We start from the raw sequence: 18,069 nt of genomic DNA, 5'->3' as shown, positions 1-18,069 counted from the left end.
TTAGAAAGAAATCGAAAAACTGTGACGCACTGAAAGATGCTCATGAGAAAAAGAATACCTCGAAACCCATGTAGAACAATGGTGAAGTTTGAATTGAAAACCTTCTTCTTCTTTAGATGCCGTGTCCGTATTCACACACTGGCCGTCATCATATTTACAAGTTCCTGAAACCCTCCTCTATTGGTCACTGCGTGAAACAATTCTTCTACAGTGGAACCACACCATTGTCTAATATTACGCAACCACGAAAGTTTCTGTCGACCAATCCATCTCTTACACTCCACTTTTCCTTGTATTATAAGGTGAAGTAGATGGTATTTAGGTCCTCTAATTATATGGCCGAAGTATTCTGTTTTTCTTCTCTTTATGATATTTATGAGCAGACGTTCTGAATTCATCATTTGGAGAACATCTTCATTGGGAGTGTGCGAAACCCATGATATCTTTAGGATTCGTCGATAGCCCCACAATTCGAATGTTTCTAATTTATTTATCAGTGTGGTTTTTAACGTCCACGTCTCACAACCATACAATAATAGATATAGACGACACATAGCATTTCATAGAAATGAAAATAAATTAATGTAATCGTCTACTTTCATTTTAATATCTTTTTTTATCTTTTTAAGACTGAACAACCTTTGTCTCAGGCCGAATTGGATATGAAAAATATTCAAGTAAAAATTAAGCAATTGGAAAAAAACCTTGAAAATTTTAATAGTCAAAAATCCGATTATACTTTGCAAGCAGGAGATCAAGGAGGCGTAAGTTTTGCTTATTTGAGGTATTTGAATTATTTTTAATGATTTTTCAGAACGATTTTACTTACTGTAATGTATAAATTTAATATTTATCATCAATTTCACCTTTACCAATTGACACCTTTAATCCATATGTTTTGCCAGGGTTGACTTACGGAGAGGAAATGTTAACCGTGACAAGGATAAGGCTATGGCTAGACAAGCGACAACTTACGGCGCTGTAAGAGCAGTAAAATGAAGCGCGAAAATGGGGCCCACGGTGAGTGTAGTGGATGGCCAGACTGAGCTGTAAAATATCGCGTAGCAACATAGCAACCTTTAATCCATATGTTTTGCCAGTGTTGACTTACGGAGAGGAAATGTTAACCGTGACAAGAATAAGGCTATGGCTAGACAAGCGACAATTTACGGCGCTGTAAGAGCAGTAAAATGAAGCGCGAAAATGGGTCCCACTGTGAGTGTAGTGGATGGCCAGACTGAGCTGTAAAATATCGCGTAGCAACATAGCAACCTAGGATATAGGACCCATTTTTCGCACTTCATTTTACTGCTCTTCTTCTTCTTCTTCTTAAGGTGCCTTCTCCATTACTGAAGGTTGGCTATAACTACAGTAAATTGCACTTTACCTTGAGCGGTTCTTAGTATCGAATGTGTGTCCATGCCTGTCCAGTCTCTTACGTTCTTCAGCCAGGAGCAGTTTCTTCTTCCTGGACCTCTTAGCGCTGTAAATTGTCGCTTGTCTGGCCGTAGCCTAACAGTGTAAACGATCCGTGTAACTCAAAGACCGAAACAGGACGAAACGTTCCACTGCGAAAGATCCCAAACCATCAGTTACGACGAAGATCAGGAGTGGCTGATGATGTATAGAGAAAAACAACTGAAGTGAAACTGGGCAGATCACGTGGCTCGAAGGACAGACAACACTATGCCTACAGTGGACTAAGAGACCAAGGGATGATGCCTACCGAAGCAGAGGTCGTTCACCAACAAGTAGGACTGACATGACGATCTAAAAGGTTGCCATAAGAAGTGGACGCAAGAAGCGGAAAATCGAAACAGATGGAAAATTAGTTTTATCTTTAGCAGTGGATAAGCGAAGATTGAATGATGAATATATCAATGTATATATTTTATCACATTATAAGCACTGCTTCCATATATTAACTATTTTTGTCTATTTTTTTTATAAATTAAGTCAATACTAATTTTAGTCCGACCTGAATTTAAATATTGCCGAATCCAAAGTAATGTTAGACGACGACATGGAAGCTTATGATTATTTTTTTCCATATATGACCCCAAGACTTCGGTATTGTTCTGGACGAGCAGGAGATGTAGTTAGTTTCAGGCCACCATTTGTTCCTGCCGATGTAAATTCACAAGTTAGCGTGGTAAGCATACATGTATTAAAAGGATTTCTTAAACCATTTTTTTCCATAATAATTATTATACTGCTCGCAATATATTGATTTTTACGACATTTTCTTGATGTGCCTGTTCGAGACAAATGCTTGCGATCATCATGGCAATCTTTATCTTGTCTCCAGGAAACGTGGACAAGCTGCACATATGTTGTGTGTAACCAGGTTCTGAAATTCAGGATGTTGATGTTCTTCTTCCTGGACCTCGCGTTCCAAATACTCTCCACTGTAGGATAGCTTGTAGAAGGGTAGGGGAGATATGCCTGAGACAGCATACTTTTTTTTAATGTTTTGTAATCGATAATCGATAGAGTTAGACATGTAATAAAAATCAAAGTCAGTGCTAGAAACATTTACATAAATATAACATTATTTTTTGACAAGGTACATATTATGGTTTTTTTCCGAAAAAATAAATTGTAAAGTATTACATGTGCCATCTCACCCACATACATGTGGATAAGATGGCATACCCTTGAAATAAAGGCACTAATCTCGACTTATAAGTCACAAATAATTTTTTTGTAGTCTTGGGTACACCGGCACATTCGGAATATGACCACTTGTCACAAATTTGGCAAGGTAAGTCATTTGGCACATCTTAGTCAGGATTTTCGAGAACGAGATAATGAAAAGAGGCCATTACAAAAAATGCAAGCAGCATCTTCCTCGCCACTTGTCTCAACATCGACGGAATCGATTTTGTCGGTTCGAATTCCTCTTAAAACGACCCATAACTTACGACAAACTTCAATCATATAACAAAATTAATGCAGTGTACAAACGCATAAGGGTGAGATGGCATACCTATGACATCTAATCCACCTGCTTACTATGCCATCTCAGGCAACATTGCAATCATACCGTTTTTTTAACCTAATTTTTCTTAAGCATATTTTAAGATATAAATCGATACAGACATGATAGGCATAAGGTAAAAGAACATCGCAAAATTTAAAAACTTAACTCAGGTGTAAAGACTCGCGAATTATAATGTGATACAAAAAAGTCAATAAATATTTTGTCCTACTTAATTAACATTCCAAAGGCTACTGCTGTCAAAATAAAACTAACATGCAGGGCCCCCGCTACCATATGTGCAAAATGTGCAATGCACACGGGCGCCATCCTTTAGGGGCGCCAAAACAGAGGGCCAAAAATTGCAAAAAAACAAAAAGCAAAAATTAATTTTAAAATAAAAGTTGAGAAATTAAATAGTTCAGTTTAACTTTGTTTGGATGGACTATGGTATTATTAGTCTGTCTATAGATATAAAATAAAAAATCCGGCTATAAAAATAACAAACACCCATTCTGTAGATAACAAATACCTAACTATACCCTGATTTCGTGGAAAAATTCTAGACATAGTGCAATAGTGTGTGGGCGGTAATTCTATTTTATCGATAAGCGAACGATTATGTGGCGCTCAAATGATAATTCCACAAGATTTAAAAATCGCATACCTATTAAATAACTAATTAGACCGAGCTGCATCGTCGCCCCCGTTAGAGAAATTATTCTGATTCGATTGTTTGCACAAACTTACTCAAAAAGAGGTCCTTATAACAAATCCACAGGCTGCCAGGCATTGCCGTGGTTGAAAAATTGTTAAGACGAATTCACAAACATAATGATTTCATTTCAAACAATTTTTTTACATCACTTGGGCCATTCTGAGTAAAAAAGGTCTCTTGTCCTTTTTCACTAAAATTTATTGTTGTCGAGTTATACGCGATTTACAATTTAAAAAAATGCGAAAATGGCCATTTTCAAGGCTTAATAACTCGATTAAAAATTATAATTATGAAAGTCAAAAAACTGAATTATGAAGTCAAATCAAAGTTTAAAACCACCCATAAAGATCCTGAAGACATTTTTGTCATGATTTTATTACAAAGCTGTCGTTTTTAATTATTAACAATTAGCGCTATAGTCCAGGCTGTATTGTTGCCCACGTTAGCGAAATTATTTCGGTTAGATTTTTTTGCAAAAACATACATATAAAGACGTTCTTATAATAAATTCTGAGGGTTCCAGGCGGTACCTTGGTCGAAAAATTGTTTAAAAATTTTTTTTAAACAAATTCACAAAAATAATTTTTTCACTTTGAAACAATTTTTTTAGATAATTTGGGTCATTCTGAACAAAAAAGGTGTCTTGTGATTTTTCTCTAAAGTTGATTGTTGTCGAGTTATATGGCCAACTCGACAACAATCAATTTTAGAGAAAAATGACAAGGGACCTTTTTTACTCAAAATGACCCAATAGACCTGGATCCCGCATACCAAAAAAAAGTTGATTAAAGCTAAAAATTTGTTAATGGTTTAACGGTGTCTAGTCGGATAAACTTTGATGTATGGGAACACTGGAGCAGGGAAAGTTTAAAAAGTGGAACAGGTTAAAAATTTGAAACGTCAGACTACGAAAACGTCACATGTATTTTGTCGGACAGAACTTCCAATTGATTTGTTACCCATTCATTAAATTCTCATGCAAAAATCAGACTGGTATTTATCACCAACTGGGCATTTTAATACGTCCGACACGTAGAACATGTTAAATGACAGGAATTATGTTAGTGGTAAATAGCAATCTGATTTTTGCATGAGAGTTTAATGAAAGGGCAACAAATCAATTGGAAGTTCTGTCCGACCAAATACACGGGACGTTTTTATAGTCTGACGTTCCAAATTTTTAACCTGTTTCACAATTAAAACATCCCCTGTTCCAGTGTTCCCTTACATCAAAGTTTATCCGACCGTTAAGCTATTAACATATTTTCAGCTTGCTATTGTGTTTACTAACTTCTGGCTGGTGAATACATATTTGCGCATCTGTAACATTATTCACAAATTGTTTTGTATACTAATTTTTTTACATTAGGTACCCCAGCTTGCTATTAATCCATTTTTTTTGGTAGGTATGCGAGATCCAGGTATACAAGTTGTTAGGTATACAAAAAAAATTGTGAATTTGTTTAAAAAAAAATTGTTTAAACAATTTTTCGACCACAGCACCGCCTGGCACCCTGTGGCTTTGTTATAAGGGACCCCTTTTTGAGTAAGTTTGTGCAAAAAATCGAATCGGAATAATTTCGCTAATGGGGGCGACGATACAGTCTCGTCTAAATGGACAAAATTTGAAAATCGCGGTACTCTGGGTTCGTCATCCACAAAAAGGTGGGATGTTGTGGGTGGGGTGAGAAAAAATGTTTTTAGGTTAAGTTTAAACCCTCTAAGTGTGACAAGATGGTCCAGCAGAATTTATTCAATAAAGCCCCTATTCAATTAAGGTTTGCTATGGTGTTATTTGTACCTATTTTGCTTTCAAAAAACATTATCAAAATGCCTTAAGGGGCGCTAAAATCCTTTTTTGCACACAGGCGCCAGTAGTTCTTACGGGGGCCCTGCTAACATGCATAAGTTCAACAATGTTGACAAATTTTAACTTGAGGAACTGAAAACTGTCACACTAGGCACCAAATTTGGAATAGTTTACGAAAAACGTGTGATATGCCATCTCAGCCAGTATGCCGTCTCAGGCATACTTCCCTATAATTTGGATTCATTTCGCATAATGTGTCCAAAGTACTGAAGTTTTCGAGATTTGGTGGTATACCTCCATTATACAAGGAAGAATACAAGGTAGAAGGAGTCGTGGAAGAAGACGCATCTCCTGGTTAAACAATTTGAGAACTTGGTTTAATGACACTTCTGCTGATCTCTTAAGAGCAGCCGTATCGAAAGTGCGAATTGCCATGATGGTTGTCGTTCTTCTTAGAGGAGATGGCACATGAAGAAGAAGTACTTCTCATTCTTCTTCATTCTTCTAAGGATATTTTCATTTATAATTCGATCAGTTCACGAGATCTTGAATATCCTCCGATACAGCCACATCTCAAACGCTTCCAATCTCTTGTACATCAAGGTCCACAATTCTATGCCATAAAGCTGAACATTATTTTGTACCTTGTAACTATCGTATTTTAAGGGTAGAGTATCAGAATTTCGCATTTTCCTTTGATTCTTTTTTATTTTGCTCCTCCAATTTTCTTTCCTATATCCCGTAATTGAATTTATATATTTGCAAATAGTATTAAAAAATAGTAAATAAATTATTATTTCTTAATTTGCTTAAATTTCTTTATGAAACAAAACGGTTTTTGAGATAATGAGTCATTTCTAAAAAAAATTGATATGTTACAGTTTTCTTCGAAAAATAGTTACAATTTATATCAAAGAATTTAAAGAACATATTCTAATAATGATTTTTATTATAAAACGGTTTTTAACAGAATGTAAAAACAGTATAAACTGAAAATATCGCCTACTAAATTATTCTTGGATATTTCAACATAATGAATCATAGAACACTTGGTAATACTTAAAGAATATTACAAAACAAAAAATTGTTTTCAGTAGTATTTTTAATACGTTTGTAATTCATTTGATACGTCCCTGTAGTGTTTAATAATTGCTGTGCATTGAAAGAAAAATCCCCAGAAATTTGTAATTAATCGTACTTTGATACCTAATCATAAATATAATAAAATAAACATAATTCATTAGCTGACTAAAAAGATCACACGGTTGACGGTTGTCCTATCTATTTCAATCAGATGACTAAAACTTTTTGTAAATATTATTTTGGAATGATTACTTCAGCATAATAATTATTCAAGGTCTTTTACTTTTGAACCTAAATAAATCAAATTTTAAGGAAATCTCCAGAAAATATTGGAAAGCTATAATAATATTTGTTATGTTAGTGGATAGAGATTTATTTTTTTTAATCTAGTGAAATTCTAGTGATTTTTTAGTCTTTTGTGTAATATTTTGAGGCCCGTCCGATGAATGTTCTCAAAACAAATCATACATTGATCGTAAAGCCTCAAAAATTACATCTACAGATACAAATATAAGCCTTATTCGCGGTACAATCTCCATTAGTCCCGGATTTTGCCGTGGATGAGACTATTATTACATTATTCTAATACACACAATAAATATATTTGTCAGAACTTACCGAAGAAAATAGTATTATCTGAAAATACCACACTTTTCGGTGGAAGTGAAGTGATAAAACTGAAAGATATTCCGATGATCAGAGTAACAACTCGAAATATTACGCTCTTCGTCGGAAGTAAAGTGGAAATATTGGCAAATATTCCGATAATAAGAGTAGCAACTCAAAATGTTACACGTTTACCAGGAGAACACGAAACTAAAGTTTACAATACTTCCAAGTAATAACTACAATTACACTTTTGATCGGAAATACAGCGGAGTGCCACAATGATATCACGATAACTGCCTTTTATTACTGTTTTCTTTGGAAAATGCCGACGAACCTGTTCCGAAGAATAGTGATTCTTTCGCCATCTAGGCAATAATTATCGAATTAAAATTACTACGGGTTTCTTCAGAGATAGAGCATTAGACATACTATCCATTACTGTAGAAAACTGAGGATCGAAAATTTTTTGATTTATTACACTTTTCTTCGGAACGTGCGATGTATTCTCTTCATCCCCTGTATTGCATTATGGATTTTTCCTGCTTCGTATAAGGTTTTGACATTCGATGTGCAGATCTTTATATTCTTTCTGCTTCTGCACATAAATTTATTATCTTTTGGTGTACTGTGTAAGGACTAGTTATCAAGAATAATCTTTTGTCTATGAGGCTAGATGTGGTGTTCCAATAAAAGGTGATATCTCTCTAATACAACCCCTTAAGATATATATGTATGCTATATAAATATCATTATATGCTTATTGTAATATCTATACGAAAATAGTCAAATGTTGTTATTTGAGCTATTCTATGTATACTATGTACAATCACAATAAAGATGCACTAGAAATAAACAAACAAAGGCACGTTGAATATTATTAGGAGTACTACCAAATCGTAATTTACAATGTATACATTGTAAATCCCAAATCATAATTTACAAAGTTTATACAAAAATCCACAAGGAAAAAGACCCGTGTTGAGCTGCCCCCCCCCCCCCCCACTTGCAAAAATCAAAAAATAAATAGCCCTGATTTATGAGCTCTCATATTCAGCAAACTAAAAATTTTGAGCTCGTTCCACTGAGCAGGAATTTGATACCTTAGTGCATACATTTAATACTTTAAGTGGTGGGGGGGGGGCTGACTCAGCCCCCCCACCACTTAAAAATAGGAATATTGAATCATTTTTTGCGGCAGAATTACGAGCTATTTATGAGCTCTTGAAATTATATAGTTTCGATTTTTGAGCTCATCCCCTTCACCCCCAAACAACCCTTTAATTGGTTTAACTTAAGAAAAAAATGCTGAGAAAACCTAAAATATATAGTATTGCGGATATAATTCCTATAACTTATATACTCTAAGAATAAACTATTAAATCACGTGCATTTCAATTATTGAGCTACAACCCCTTCGCAAGAAAACCACCCTAAATTCCCGACTTACGAGAAAGTTGTACTTAAAATGCATTAAACTAATTATTTGGCGACTACATATCATTGAATTATTTATAAGCTTCCAAATTACGTGCATTTAGATCAGTAAATTTCAATTTATTTTGTATACTGCAGTCACTGAAGGTAAAAATCAACGATTACCTTCAATTTCGGTGAACCTTCATCGATTTTCACGAAAACTGGTCAGTGGTTAGAGGATACGTCAAGAAACAAAGGTGACATGGTACCACCTTGCGCCTTTACCCTGAGGGTGGATACCGCCCCCTCTCGGGGGTGAAAATTATTTTATTAAAAATAACTGCACAAATAAATTAAAAGCAAAATTTATTATTTAAAGTTAATAAAATAAGTCAATACTTTTTAAGTTATTAAAGATCAAAGATTTTAATTATTCGTGAAAAAAATTCATGTTATGAAGCGGTTTCGTAAATCACTGAAAAACTGTTTTTACAAAAAAGTTAATAGTAGTTTAATTCGTATAGCTTATATTCTAAGAATAAACTCTTAAATCACGCGCCTTTCGATTATAGAGCTACAACCCCTTCGCAAGAAAACCATCCCATATTGCCGGCTTAAGAGAGAGTTGTACTTAAAATAATTTAAATTAATTATTTGGCGACTACATATCGTTTAATAATTTATGAGCTCGCAAAATATACGCATCTCAATTATTGAATTGCCATTTTCTTTCTATAGTGCAGTCACTGAAGGTAAAAATCAACTATGACCTTCGATTTCGGTAAATCTCCATTCATTTTCACTAATTGACAATAACAACTTGCGGTTTTATCCTGGGGTATATGTCACCCCTTCTCGGGGTGAAAATTACTTTATTAAAAATAACCCACCCCACAAATCGAGAGAGGGACAAATTGTAAGCAAAATTTGTTATATAATGTTATTAAAATAAATCAATACTTTTTGAGTTATTAAAGATCAAATATTTTAATTTTTGTGAAAGAAAATGCATGCTCTAAAGCGATTTTTCATAAATAACTCAAAAACTGTAAGTTTTTACAAAAAAGTGTTCATCACTAAAATTGAAGCTAATAAAAAATATAATAAATTTATTACTTGAAAAACCCTTTAATGTTAATTTAAAGTAAGTTATTGGTAATTAAATGTATAATTTTTTCTGCGACTTTTCAAATCTAAGGATTCAAGCTTAAATAACGGGAAAGATATGCATTTTATAACACTTAGGTACTAAATACTTGTCAAAGTACTTAGAAATACCTATCAAAAATGAGCAATATCATTCAATTTTTTTATTCAAATTTTCGTGAAAACGAATGCAGATTTACCGAAATCGAAGGTCATAGTTGATTGTTACCTTCAGTGACTGCACTATAGAAAAAAATGGCAATTCAATAATTGAGATGCGTATATTTTGCGAGCTCATAAATTATTAAACGATATCTAGTCGACAAATAATTAATTTAAATTATTTTAAGTACAACTCTCTCTTAAGCCGGGAATATGGTATGGTTTTCTTGCGAAGGGGTTGTAGCTCAATAATCGAAAGGCGCGTGATTTAAGAGTTTATTCTTAGAATATAAGCTATACGAGTAAAACTACTAATAACTTTTTTGTAAAAACTTACAGGTTTTCAGTGATTTACGAAAAACTGCTTCAAAACATGCATTTTTTTCACGAATAATTAACATTTTTGATCTTTAATAACTTAATAAGTATTGACTTATTTTAATAACTTTATATAATAAATTTTACTTATAATTTGTTCTTTTATAGATTTGTGCAGTTATTTTTTATAAAATAATTTTTCACCCCCAGGGTATCCACCCCCAGTATCTACCCTCAGGGTAAAGGCGCAAGGTGGTACCATGTCACCTTTGTTTCTTGAGGTATCCTCTAACCACTGACCAATTTTCGTAAAAATCGATGAAGGTTCACCGAAATTGAAGATAATCGTTGATTTTTACTTTCAGTGACTGCACTATATAAAATAAATTGCAATTTACTGATTTAAATGCGCGTAATTTGAAAGCTTATAAATTATTAAATGAATGTAGTCGCCAAATAATTAATTTAATGCATTTTAAGTACAACTTTCTCTTAAGCCGGGAAGATAGGGTGGTTTTCTTGCGAAGGGGTTGTAGCTCAATAATCGAAATGCACGTGATGTAATAGTTTATTCTTAGAGTATATACGCTATAGGAATTAAATCTGCAATACGATATATTTTAAGTTTTCTCAGCATTTTTCTCTTAAGTTAAATCAATTAAAGGGTTGTTTGGGGGTGAAGGGGATGAGCTCAAAAATCGAAACTATATATTTTCAAGAGCTCATAAATAGCTCGTAATTCTGTCGCAAAAACCGATTCAATATTCCTATTTTTAAGTAGTGGGGGGGCTGACTCAGCACTATAAATACTTATAAAGTATTAAATTCCTGCTCAGTGGAACGAGCTCAAAATTTTTAGTTTGCGGAATATGAGAGCTCATAAATAGCTCATAAATCAGGACTATTAGTTTTTTAATTTTTGCAAGTGGGGGGGGGGCAGCTCAACACGGGTAGGAAAAAGTTTTCCTGTAAAAGTTTATACGTTGTAAATCATGATTCTGGAGTGCTCCTCGTAGCATTCAACGTGTGTTGGTTTGTTTATTTCTGCTGCATCTTTATTGTGATTTTGGAATAGAACATGTATCTATATTTCAAACTTACCTCGACTACTTCTTCTTCTTCTTCTTGTGCCACTTCTATCGGAGATTGGAAATCATCAAGGCTATCCTGACCTTGTTTGCAGCTGACTTGAAGAGTTCATTAGTGGTGCAGCCAAACCACTCTCTCAAATTCCGCAACCATGACATTCTTCAACGGCCTGGATTCCGTTTTCCTTCTATTTTTCCTTGCATTATATTTTGAAGTAATGCATATTTAAGTCCTCTCATCAGCGTACCCAAATATTCGAGTTTTCTTCGTTTTATCGTTAACAAAATTTCTGGGTCTTTTCATATTCTTCATATTACTTCAAGGTTTGTGACTCTTTCCACCCAACTTATCTTCAGTATTCGACGGTAGCACCACATCTCGAAACTTTCAATATTTTTTATGTTATTCTATTTGAGAGTCCAGGCCTCTACACAGTATAATCCTCTTAGCATTCTTAATCGTAAAGGGATGCTTATATCTCAGTTGCAGAAGAATTATTTTCTCATCTTTATGAAGGTGGCCTTGGTAATTTCGATACGTCTTTATATTTCATTGTTTTGGTCTCCAGTTTCGTTTATTAAACCCATGTATTTGTAACTTGATACTTTTCCAATTTGAATGCCCAACTACTAATGCATAACAATTTTTTTTTTTTAGATTCAGACCATTGCTAATAAAGTTAACGAAAAAGTACGACTAATTGATAATTTAAGGGAGAAAGGAGAGAGTGAAGCAGATGAGTATTCTTCACAGGAATCTTTAAGTGATATAAGGATTCCGAGAAAAATAGTCAGCAGTTCTGTAGCTTTTCAAAACTTTCTAAAAAATTTACAGCCGGAAAGTGCTAGATTTTCATATGAATCTCAAAGTGAATATTGTTTTTAAATGTGTTTCGGATAAAATTATTTAATTAAATTATATGACAGTCCTGTTTTTGTTTTAATTATTTAATTACCAATTATACACTGTGTCCAGAAACTCTCTTGACAAAATTGGAGACCGCAGATTCCTCAGATAATTTTAAGACAATTTAACACTTTTAACTATTTATAATGGGAAATAAGCCACAATATTATTAAAAAATGATTTTTATTAACGTTTCGACGCCCAAATTGGGTGCCGTTGTCAAAATACAAAATACTATTAACATAAACAAAAATGTTGTTGCTTAGTAAAAAAATTCTTCTAATAATTTATTTAATTTGACTCATTTACATCGGCAATTCAGATACATAATATGATACATTTTAAAGTAGAAGACTTTAAAATGATATTGCCAATATTTATGAGTTCCGTTCCTGGGACGACTTTTCTGAAAGATAGTTCATTCGATTACATGAAATCAACCCCAACTCAAGAATATCCGTCACAAAAAAATCATAGCATGTGATCTGTCTTTAAAAAGACAACCACATGCAACGGTGACATTAAAATTCTCGCGTTAGAGATCTCATAGTAAATCACGAGGGAAAACCAGGAAAAACCTCGTGATACTATCCCGACATCGTAAGTATTTGGTCTTACATTTAATTTACTCTCAAAATTAATACCAAATTCTGACTTTACTATAATTTTGTTTAAATTATAAATAATATCAATAATACATGGATATATAAGTAATACTAAAATATCAAATATGTACTAACTTGATTATTGACTTACTAATTGTGGTATTTTCTTTCTATTGACTTCCTCTTTCAGTATGGGTATCCACATCCTACTGCATTAAACCGAGGAATTTGCGACACAATTGGTTTCATTTAGCATAATTAGAGCCGCTTCTTTGATTTTTCTCTTTTTACTATCTGTTTCTTTCAGGACTATACTTGAATCTCTCCACTGAACTCTATGTTCATTATTCCATGCGTGTTGACATATTTGAGATCTATCAAATTCTCTATTTTTAATATAAGATTGATGTTCACTTATTCTAACGTTTAATGGTCTTGATGTTTCACCTATATAAAACTGTTCGCATTCACAAGGTATTTTATAAATATAATTCTTTGTCCTCTCATGTTCATTGTTGGGTTTAGTTTTAGATAGAATAGATCTCAATGTGTTGGTTGTTTTGAATGTTGTTGAAATGTTGAATTTATTTCCTATTGTTTTAAGTTTCTCGGATAGTCCTTTTATGTATGGTATTGATATTTTCCTCGTATTATTTCTTGTGAATGTTGTAGGATCCCGTTCTATGTTGTTCTGTTCCATTCGATCCAATCTTGACAATTCCTTATTTATAAACGATAAAGGATAATCATTTTTTAATAAAACAGATGTTAAGAATTGTTTTTCTTCTAAAAATGAATTTTCGTTAGAACAAGTAATTTTGGCCCTATCATATAAGGATTTTATGATGCCCTTTTTAACGTTGATGTTGTGATTTGATTTGTAATTGAGATATCTGTTGGTATGTGTTGGTTTTCTATACACTTGAGTCTCATATCCAGTATCCTTCTTTTAGACTAAAACATCGAGGAAAGTTAGGGTGTTATTATATTCCTTTTCCATTGTAAATTTTATTGTCTCTTCTTGATCGTTTATAATATTCAGGAATGTATCCAACAATTCTGATCTATGAGGCCATATTGAAAACACATCATCTACATATCTCCACCATACAGTGGGTTTTAAATTTTGTTTAGAAATGATATTAGTTTCGAAATCCTCCATAAATATATTAGCCAATAATGGAGATAAAGAGGAGCCCATTGCTAGATTATATTTTTAATAATATTGTGGCTTATTTCCCATTATAAATAGTTAAAATTGTAAAAATGCCACAAGAAAATAGCTTCAGAACAACACAATTTAACATAATTCACTTAGTCCGAAAATGCTTCCTAAATCGGCAGCAAGAGCTAAAGCTCTTTGAAGATGGCTTCTTAATTAGTTTTTTTAATATCTTCAAAATTCTTCTATTTAGAAAAACGAAAACTGGTACGCCTATTTCTTTTCTAGATATAAATCGATTCCATCAATTGGGCATTACTAGTATCGGTCATAGGCATCCGTTTTGGGTAGGGCAACGGTTATTTTATGGCATAACTTTTTTGTCTTTAACTTTTAAGCATTTTTGATCATTAAATTTTGAGGTATTCTAGTACTAAAAGGTACTCTTGCTTTAAGTCGGTAGGATACACCGTTTTAAAGAAAAACCGATTTGAAAATTTTTGGTTTATTATTGTTTGTTTATTTCTAGAAAATATATTTTCATTATTTTCATTTCTTTAAAAATGGCATTTCATTTTGTCGCTAATAGGCTTCAAATTTCATGAGATTTTCGGATTTTTTGCAACCTGAGAGTCTTCGTGGTAATGTGTTTCTCGTATCCTGTAGAAGCTTAAACTTTAATTTCTGTGATTAGTAACAGTAATAGCTGAAATATTGATGTCATGGTGATTTTCCTGGGAAATCGTGGTGATATTTAGTACAATGGTTTGCACTTTGTGTTCTTATACCGTTGACTGTTCATTTGGTTTATCCTCCTTTGGAGCAGATACTCAACCCCAGCAGGCAGCAAAAGAGAGTGTTCTATCGCTTGCCAACATCGTCCTGAAGATGAGATTTAAGTGGGAGTTTGCATATTATGCATATACCGGTATTGGTGTCTAGTACCTACTTGCATTATTCACTCAATTAGATGAAGCTCGTCTTTTGTCCACAATTAGATGATATCCATCTTTTTCCACAATTAGATGATGCTCGTCTTTTATTACGTATTTGGTAGTTGGTAGGGCAAAATACATAAGAACTGTTCGATGATGAAAGAGGATACCTGGAAAACATAGAACTTACTTCAGAAGAAATAGGTCCAGATATTACAAGAGAAGAAATAGCACACGCATTAAAAACAATGAAGAACAGGAAAAGCCCTGGACCTAACATGCTTCCTATCGAACTAATAAAAATTATAGATGAGCAGTACATTGATGTTCTAGTGATACTCTTGAACCAAATTTATAGCTCACGCGTATTACTCAAAGAATGGTTAACGTCGATCTTTGTTTGTCTCCCCAAAAGAAAATCGCAAGAGAATGCGCAAATTACCACATCATTAGCTTGATGCCCCGTGTGCTAAATTTGCAACTGAAAGTCATCCATAACCGAATATATCCTAAACTAGACATAGACATTAATGATACAGAATTTGGGTTTCGCAAAGGCCTAGGAATGCGTGAAGCTTTTGTCTCACTTAGTATCCTAATAAAAAGGTGCCTAGCTGTCAAGCAAGATATACAGGGTGTAACAAAAATACAGGTCCTAAATTAAATCACATATTCTGGGACCAAAAATAGATCGATTGAACTTAACTTACCTTAGTCCAAATGTGCACCTAAAAAAAGTTATAGCTCTTTGAAGTTACAAAATGAAAATCGATTTTTTCGAATATATCGAAAACTATTGGAGGTTCTTTATTGAAAATGGACATGTAGCATTCTTATGGCAGGGATATCTTTAAAAAATATATAGTGAAATTTGTCTAGCCCATAAAAATTTTATGGGGGTTTTGTTCCCTTCAACCCCCGAAACTTGTGTGTACGTTCCAATTTAATTATTATTGTGGTACCATTAGTTAAACACAACGTTTTTAAAACTTTTTTGCCTCTTAGTATTTTTTCTATAAGCCAGTTTTTATCGAGATGCGGCTTCTTTTTAATATGTTTACATAAAAATTTTATGGGGATTTTGTTCCTTTAACCCCCCAAATGTTTGTGTACGTTCCAATTATACTAATATTGCGGCACCATTAGTTAAAGACAGTGTTTTTTGGTAATTTTTCGATAAGGTACATTTTATCGAGATGTGGCTTTTTTTAGAAGATACCTAAAAATATACATAAGTTATAAATAAATTTTCATATTATTACCAGGTCTCTATAATTTTAACCAAATACAAATATGTGGTAGATTTGACAAATATTCAAACTATCTCGATAAAAACTGGCTTTTCGGAAAAGTATTAGGAGGCAAAAAAGTTTTCGAAATAATGTGTGTAACTAATGGTACCACAATAATAATTGAATTGGAACGTACACACAAGTTTTGGGGTTTAAGGGAACAAAGATTTTTTTTAAAGAAGTTTTTAAATATGTTCCTGCCATAAAAATGCTACATGTCCATTTTCAATAAAAAACCTCTAATAGTTTTCGATATATAGGAAAAAATCGATTTTCATTTTGTAACTTCAAAGGGCTATAACTTTTTTTATGTGCACACTTGGACTAAGGTAAGTTACAGTCGGAAAAATGAAAGAATACCCATGAACGATCACATCAATCACTTATTTTGTATTTGCTGTCATTTTCTATAAATAACAAACGTTTGTTATAGAAAAAGACAGCAAATACAAAATAAGTGATTGATGTGATCGTTCATGGGTATTCTTTCATTTTTCCGACTGTAGGTTCAATCGAACTATTTTTGGTCCCAGAATATGTGATTTAATTTATGACCTGTATTTTTGTTACACCCTGTATATCTGTGTTTTATTGACCATAATAAAGCTTTCGGTAAAGTACGGCATGAACAATTAATGAATGTGAATGTCCTGAAATCAAAGAAGATAGACTACAATGACCTCAGGATCATATATAATTTATACTATAAGCAGCGAGCAAAAGTACGTGTTAACCAACAGCTGTCAGAGGAAATTAAAATTAGACGTGAGGTGAGACAATGATGCGTATTGTCGCCAGTTGTTTTTAATGCCTACTCGGAAGAGATCCTAAAGATCTCCTCATAAACGGAACCAATGTAGAACGGGTGAACAAATATGCATATCTTGGAAAAATGATCAACTCCACAAGTGATTACTTCCAGGAAATTAAAATTAGAATGGCAAAGGCTAGAGAGAATTATAACAAAATAAGAAAAGTGCTCTGCACAAGGGATTTGAAGATAGAGCTAAGAGTAAGGTTGGCTAGGTGCTACGTTTTCTCGACTTTTTGCGGAATGTGTTTTACAGAATGGAAGCTTGGACCTTGAATGTGGCATCAATGAAAAACTGGAATCATTCGAGTTGTGGGTGTATAGAAAAAATCTGAAAATATCATGGACAGAACATGTCACAAACAAAGAGGTTCTGAGAAAGATGAATAAAGAAATGGAAGTCTTAAATACAATCAAAACCAGAAAATTGGAATATTTCGGACATGTGGAGAGAGATACTTGTTCCAACTCATTATGCAGGGAGAGATTCAAGGAAAAAGAAGCATAGGAGGACGCAGAATATCGTGGTTGCGCAACCTGAGAGAATGGTACGGATGTACATCAAATGAACTTTTCAGAGCAGCCGTCTCCAAAATCCGAATAGCTATGATGATTGATGACCTCCGTAGCGGAGACGGCACTTGAAGAAGAAGATTTGGTAGGAGTAGATTTGAATTTTCTTTTCGTCGAGAATAAGACATGTCTACGTTACTTATGCCTGGTTGCACCAACAAATCTTAAGCTCCAGCTTAGCCCAGCTCAGTTTATAGATAGGGCCTCTTTAACTCTAACTTACTTTGCACCATAATTTTTGATCATTATCATCCAATCCAAGCGGAAATCCATTGTGACAAGCTGAAAATTGATCTAAGACTCAATGGTGTAACGCGTATGTTTCGTAAACTGAGCTTAAAGCATGTCTTAAGCTTAAGATCTGTTGGTGCAACCACCAGAGATCTGTTGGTGCATTAATTCTCGTAGAGCTTTAAAAGCTATCATATCGAAAAAAATATATATAATAAAACAG

The 18,069-nt window shown here is 33.5% G+C and overlaps 1 protein-coding gene across 2 annotated transcripts in view; it reads left to right on the top strand.

Annotated features, from left to right (window-relative positions):
* The window catches only part of LOC126887200 (uncharacterized), a 109,795-nt gene extending 97,536 nt beyond the window's left edge, over positions 1-12,259 (top strand). For both annotated transcript variants that reach the window (XM_050654597.1, XM_050654596.1), the window contains exons 6-8: positions 630-764; positions 1,973-2,152; positions 11,989-12,259. In XM_050654597.1, coding sequence (XP_050510554.1) covers positions 630-764; positions 1,973-2,152; positions 11,989-12,216 — 543 coding nt within the window. In that variant the 3' untranslated portion in view covers positions 12,217-12,259. The remainder of the gene's footprint in view (positions 1-629; positions 765-1,972; positions 2,153-11,988) is intronic.
* Positions 12,260-18,069: the final 5,810 nt, after the last annotated feature.

This window comes from Diabrotica virgifera, chromosome 6, assembly GCF_917563875.1.
Source record: "Diabrotica virgifera virgifera chromosome 6, PGI_DIABVI_V3a".
In the NCBI taxonomy this organism is placed as follows: domain Eukaryota; kingdom Metazoa; phylum Arthropoda; class Insecta; order Coleoptera; family Chrysomelidae; genus Diabrotica; species Diabrotica virgifera.
Note: the sequence above shows the minus strand (reverse complement) of the source record. Positions and strands in the feature narration are given on the sequence as shown.